At 32.2% G+C, this 6,647-nt stretch overlaps 1 protein-coding gene across 1 annotated transcript; it reads left to right on the forward strand.

Moving 5' to 3' along the window:
• The first annotated feature begins 1,578 nt into the window (after positions 1–1,578).
• LOC123906208 (cell division cycle 20.1, cofactor of APC complex-like) lies at positions 1,579–4,402 on the forward strand. The gene is made up of 4 exons (XM_045956069.1): positions 1,579–1,884; positions 2,440–2,715; positions 2,921–3,190; positions 3,296–4,402. The coding sequence occupies exons 1-4, from the start codon at positions 1,804–1,806 to the stop codon at positions 4,019–4,021; spliced, it is 1,353 nt and encodes a 450-aa protein (XP_045812025.1). The 5' UTR covers positions 1,579–1,803; the 3' UTR covers positions 4,022–4,402.
• Positions 4,403–6,647: the final 2,245 nt, after the last annotated feature.

Here is a 6,647-nt window from a genome sequence, read left to right on the forward strand (position 1 = left end):
TTTTTTCTATAAAAAATTCATTGAACTCTTGAAATCTTACAAATTTGTGGAATAACTTTGTTGAAATCCTGTATTAACAATTATTTTTGTAAAAAAGTCTTTTTAAAGCAATTTTTAAGAATATCACAAAGTCCATATTATCTTTCAAAATCTTTAAGAATTTTTTACCAAAATAGTTTTTCAAAATCCTAATTCAATATATTCCCTAAATTAACAACAAAGTAATAATTTATTCGCTAAAAAAAGAGAGTAATATACTAAGGGCACGTTTGGATTAGCTTATTTTTTAGAGTATGCAAACAGCTTATGCATAAGAAATTAACTAAATAAAATTCTTAAGGATCATAAATTAATATAATTTTGTTGTAAAAAAAAAAATTAATATAGTTTTTCTTTTAGTAGATAGACGAAATGACAAAGTCATTATAAACTCGCACACAAATAAGAAAATTGAAATTCAAACCTCAATTATAAAGTCCGACATAATTGATTTAGAGCCCGTTTGTTATAGCTTATTTTAGAAAAAAAATCACTTTTTTTATAAAAATAATCACTTTTAATTGTTTTGTATCTGTTTGTTATTGATTTTAAAAATAATCAGAAGCTAAAAATAATCAGAAAACAGCTAAAAATGAGAAGCTACTAAGGGTGCGTTTGTTACGGATTAAAAAAAATAGTGATTTTGATCTAAAATAATTTAGAGATTAGATTTTAGAAATTTTTAGAAAAGTTGAAATTACTTTGTGTTTGTTTATTATAATAAAAATCATTTTTTTAAATAAAATAATCTTTAGTTTGCTTGGATACAACTTATAAAAGTGATTTTTTAATTACAAACAATTTTCTCCTTTTAACATTTATTTTCTCTCTTCTCTAAAAAAATCTATTATTTTATAAGCTACTCTTAGTAGCTTATCATTTTTAGCTGTTTTCTGATTATTTTTAGCTTCTGATTATTTTAAAAATCTGTAACAAACAGACGCAAAACAATTAAAAGTGATTATTTTTATAAAAAAAATGATTTTTTTTCTAAAATAAGCTTTAACAAACGGCCTCTAAGAGTAGTTTATAAAATAATAGATTTTTTTTAGAGGAGAGAGAAAAAAAAATGTTAAAATAAGAAAGTTATTTGTAATTAAAAAAATCACTTTTATAAGTTGTATCCAAACAAACTAAAGATTATTTTATTTAAAAAAGTGATTTTTATTATAATAAACAAACACAAAGTAAATTCAACTTTTCTAAAAATTTCTAAAAACTAATCTCTAAATTATTTTACATCAAAATCACTATTTTTTTTAATACGTAACAAACGGACCCTTAACATTTTTATTGGTATAACTAAAACGTCCAGAAATAATATAAAACTTTTTTTTTTGACTAAATATAAATACAGAAATAATATAATTGTTGACTCGACTTACCGTTGCTTTGCTGGTGAAATCTTTGGTAAGAGTTTTCTTAATACGCCCATCTAATAGAAATAGCCGTTGCAACCCTAATTCTCCAATTCCTCTATGCTATATATATATATATATAATCTCTCTCTCGCGCATATTTCTCTCGCGCATATTTCTAACATCATTCTAATCTCTCTCTCTCTCTCTCTTCTCTCTCTTTCTCTATCTCTCTCTCTCAAGCTATCTAGTTGCAACTCGCAATAACCGATTCAGTTTGATTTTTATTTTGTCTAATTCATTTCTTTTGCAGGGTTTCGTTTTCTTATATTCTTTATTTCAATTTCTTTCTTGTTTCATTTTCATTTGTTATTTTGTATATTGTTTGTTTCTTTTTCATCTAACAATGGATTCAGGATCTTTGAGTTCTCCCGCCGTCAAAATTGAATCACGCTATCCTCTTCGGAGAAAGACTTCCAGAGAGAATGTAAGAACTTTTTTTCCGTTTTTCAAATCTTTCATAATTAGGGTTTTAATGTGAAATTCTGGCTTTAATTCTAAAATAAAATTAGGGCTTTTCTCAGTAATTGGATAAGTAAATAATCTAATTTAATTGTGCAGATCTTTCACGATTAGGGTTTGTAAATCCAGATTTTAATAAACAAATTGGGGAGTTTTGTCAGTAATTGGATACATAGAAGAAACTGGGAATAATTAGGGTTTTAATGTGAAATTCAGGCTTTAATTCTAAAATAAATTTAGGGCTTTTGTCAGTAATTGGATAAGTAAATAACCTAATCTAATTGTGCAGATCTTTCACGATTAGGGTTTGTAAATCCAGATTTTAATAAACAAATTGGGGGGTTTTGTCAGTAATTGGATACATAAGTATTAAGAAACTGGGAATACTTTTAAAACATTTTTCGTAGATTGTTAATGGAATTTGAAATGATACACATAAACAAGATCTTTACTTTCTGAACTTGTTTATAAAAATCAAGTATTTGATTATTCCTTTATTGTTTGATTGTTTTGTCACCAGTTGGACAGATTCATACCGAATAGATCGGCAATGGACTTCGATTTTGCTCACTACATGCTGACAGAAGGAGCTAAAGGTAAGGAAAACCCAGTTGTGTGCTCCCCTTCCAGACAGGCTTACAGGAAGCTACTTGCAGAAGCTTTAAACATGAACCGGACCAGGATTCTAGCTTTCAAGAACAAGCCGCCTACGCCAGTTGATTTGATCCCTCATGAGATTACTTTATCAATTCATCAACAAGACAGAACCGCCAAGCCCAGGCGAATTATTCCTCAGGTGCATTACATATTATATCATTATTAGTTATAGTTATTCATTTTAGTTCTTTGATTGCATGAATATACTCCAATTTGATTTGAAATTTTTGAATTTTTTTGAAGTTCAATTAGATCTGAATTGTTTTCATAATTCTTAGTTGTTTGTTTGGTGTGAAACCACAATATAATGCAATTTTGTGCTAATTGATTTGTTGGGTTTTCAGACTTCTGAGAGGACATTGGATGCTCCTGGCCTTGTGGATGATTATTACCTCAATTTATTGGATTGGGGAAGTGCCAATGTTCTTGCAATAGCACTTGGAAACACAGTGTATTTGTGGGATGCATCAAACGGTTCCACTTCAGAACTCGTTACCGTGGATGAAGAAAATGGCCCGATCACATCCGTAAGCTGGGCTCCTGATGGGCGTCATATTGCTGTTGGTTTGAACAACTCTGAAGTTCATCTGTGGGATACGGCTTCAGATAAGCAGGTATTTTTATGCTTGTCTAGTTATCCTTAAAAAAATTCAACAATATGAACTATATTGTTTACTAGTTTACTAATGTCGTTTGTTATTCTTGATATGTTTCTACAGTTGAGAACTTTAAGAGGTGGGCATAGGCAGCGTGTGGGGTCTTTGGCATGGAACAATCGCATACTAACAACTGGAGGGATGGATGGTAGAATCATCAATAATGATGTAAGAATTAGATCACCCATTGTTGAAACATACAGAGGGCATGAGCAAGAAGTTTGTGGGTTGAAATGGTCTGCTTCAGGTCAACAATTAGCCAGTGGTGGGAATGATAATCTACTTTATATCTGGGATAGAGGTACAGCATCTTCTAGTTCCCCAACACAGTGGCTCCACAGGCTTGAGGATCATACATCTGCAGTAAGGTCACTTGCTTGGTGTCCTTTCCAAAGGAATTTGCTAGCTACTGGTGGAGGTAGTGGCGATCAAAGCATCAAGTTTTGGAATACACACACAGGTGCATGCTTGAACTCAGTTGACACTGGGTCTCAGGTATGTTCCCTGTTGTGGAACAAGAATGAGAGGGAGTTGCTCAGCTCTCATGGATTTACACAGAATCAACTAACACTTTGGAAATATCCTTCAATGGTGAAGATGGGAGAGCTCAATGGTCACACTTCAAGAGTTCTTTATATGGCGCAGAGCCCGGATGGTTGCACAGTGGCAACAGCAGCCGCAGACGAAACATTGAGGTTTTGGAATGCTTTTGGCACTCCAGAAGTAGTCACCAAAGCTGCACCAAAAGCGAGAGCAGAGCCATTTTCACATATGAATCGCATTCGATAAGCAGCAATATTTGAAACAGTTTGGAAAACCAAGTTATTTTTTTCTGGTTGAATACATACATCTACTCCACAGTAGCCGCAAAAGCAAATGTTGTTCTTTAATACCAAAGCATACTGGAATATAAGTACCTCTGAGGCAATGTGTAGATATAGAGGATGAAGTTGTTTTTATGAGACTTCAATGTACATTGTATAACATATAATAGTGGAAAACAACACTTCATTTGCCCGTGGTCACACCACTTGTGATGAACCACGTATATCATCGGTCTTCTTGCTTCTTTTTTTCTGCTTGCTGAGTCTGAACTATTTGTGATTGACAATTAGATCTTATGGTCATGGTAAAAATTTGGAATAAACTGTCAATTGAAACTTAAGTAAATGAAAATGATTAACAAATTAGCCCTCAAGTAAATAAAAATGATAGGTTGCTATGAAATCCATTAGATAGTAGTTAATTAAATAAACCCTATGGTCATCACCGCCTATATTATCATCTATCAGCATAAGCAGTTTCTTGTTCTGAAATTTTTGAATAGTCAATTTATTAACAATGTTGTTGAACATGTCTCTCTCTCTCGTCTTATAATTAATATTTAATTGCATTTTTTGTCACCCTATGGTCTCTTTATTTTAAAATCAATTTTTTTGGTCTCTATATTTTTATATTTGTTGCAATTTTCGTCACAACCCATTTTTGTACTCTAAAAATTATGATTTTCTACGTCATAAAAGGTGGTATTGTCTCTAACATTGAATCTAAAGATGTAATATCGCATTTGAGACCAAAATTCATCTTTTTTGCATGACTTTCAAGGCAATAAAAAATTATGACTTATAGGATCATAATTGCAATAAATGTGAAAATAGGGAAACCAAAAAGTTAAGAAGCCTTCATAATTTTATGACAAAAATATCTATTTTTCTTTTGACAAATATCTACTATGCAGTGTGAATTGAACTTAAAGTTGGAAAAAAAAATTGAATTTTGATAGATTAAAATGAAGATATGGATATCAATAATGCGATATGAGCGTCTAGTAGATATTTGGATAAACACACTCTACTTTTGTATAGGCATAAATTATTACATGATATTTTTTCTTTTGGTGATGTCGGATGAGTTCTAGAATAGGTTAGTATGTTCTTAATGGATCACAAGCAAATAAAAAAAGATGATGATTAAGTTGATCACTTTACGAAGATGTTGGATACCTCATTCACTAACTAGCCTAATATAATTAAGTTTCTCATTTTATAATCAAGATAAGCTTGCCAATAAGAGAAATGTGCTCAAATCTGTGCTTGATTTGGATCCTGAGGATTTCGGCTTAATTGTTGAGAAGATGCCGCAGGTAGTTAGCCTCAGCAGTGTTGGATAATAAAATAATAGTTTATGTTATTGGACCTGTTAGTTTAGAGTCCATTAAGTTTTATTATATATTCTCTAGTAACCTTTTTGTAATGTTAAGCTAATGCAATGATATTCTATTGAAACTCTAGCCGTCTTTCTCTTTTCTTATTTGTGTATCTCTGATTCTAACATGGTATCGAGAGTGTAACAACTCGTGGCCCCACCAACTTAGGTGGTCCCTGCACTGCCACCTCACGATCTTCTCTACCCCTCTCACTAGTAGAGTTTTTTGCCTTCCGTGAGAATCGAACCACGTACCCTGGAGTTCAAGTACGTGTTCAATCCATTCCCACTACCAATTGGGAATGATATTGTATTACATTAGAAAAGTGACTATAGTATTTGAAAGATAAAGTACATAAGGTTCTTAGTATTCTCGAATCATATTTCTTAATTATATTGTACTAATAAATGCTATCTTTCTATCTTCATCATAACAAAAATTGAGTTGTCACTAATGTTTTCAAGTTATATGGTTCTGAGGTGGACCTCCAAATTGTATATAATACTCTTAGTGCAAGTAACACATTTTGGGTTAGTTTAGTGATGTTGGCTTGAGACTGTTGTTTTTCATGTGCCTGACCACCCACAAACACTGTTCATAACTTGATGGGGGTGGAAATAAAAAAAGTAGGGGGGGGGGGGGTGTGGGGGTCACGAGAAACAGAACAAAAAATGGCATAACTCAGTAGCAAAAACAAAGCACAATAGCAGAGGATTTGGGTAACCACAGTTGGTAAAGTGCCCCTCCATGTGGGATTAAACTGGGATCCCGGTTGGCAGCCTGAATTATTTCCACCCCCATCAAGTTATGAACAGTGTTTGTGGGTGGTCAGGCACATGAAAAACAGTCTCAAGCCAACATCACTAAACTAACCCAAAATGTGTTACCAAAGCATACTGATTGAATTAATAAAGGGAAAACACTTCTTTTGGTGTAGCCTTTTTTAAAATACCATAAATACCCTTCCCTTAGTATTTTTTGTTCACACCATAACTTCTAAAACCAACTTTTTGTTTTTTAAACTTTTTTTAACTTCCAAAACCAACTCTTTTTAACTTCCAAACCATCCATTTATTCCATTCATTTTATTTACACATCTTCATTCTTCCTATTTTTCTTCAATATTATTAAAAATGATATGTCTACGTGCCCACTATTCGGAGAGGTTAGGGCGATGTTGGCAAATGATGAAAGACATATATGCACATG

The sequence above is a fragment of the Trifolium pratense genome, linkage group LG2 (assembly GCF_020283565.1).
Source record: "Trifolium pratense cultivar HEN17-A07 linkage group LG2, ARS_RC_1.1, whole genome shotgun sequence".
NCBI classification, from domain to species: domain Eukaryota; kingdom Viridiplantae; phylum Streptophyta; class Magnoliopsida; order Fabales; family Fabaceae; genus Trifolium; species Trifolium pratense.

What these genes read in the sequence shown, in the direction of transcription:
- LOC123906208 (XM_045956069.1), top strand. Translation starts at nt 1,804, where the DNA reads ATGGATTCAGGATCTTTGAGTTCTCCCGCCGTCAAAATTGAATCACGC. An exon ending in GAAAGACTTCCAGAGAGAAT is followed by an intron (nt 1,885 to 2,439) that starts GTAAGAACTTTT and finishes TTTTGTCACCAG; the next exon opens with TTGGACAGATTCATACCGAA. An exon ending in CCAGGCGAATTATTCCTCAG is followed by an intron (nt 2,716 to 2,920) that starts GTGCATTACATA and finishes TTGGGTTTTCAG; the next exon opens with ACTTCTGAGAGGACATTGGA.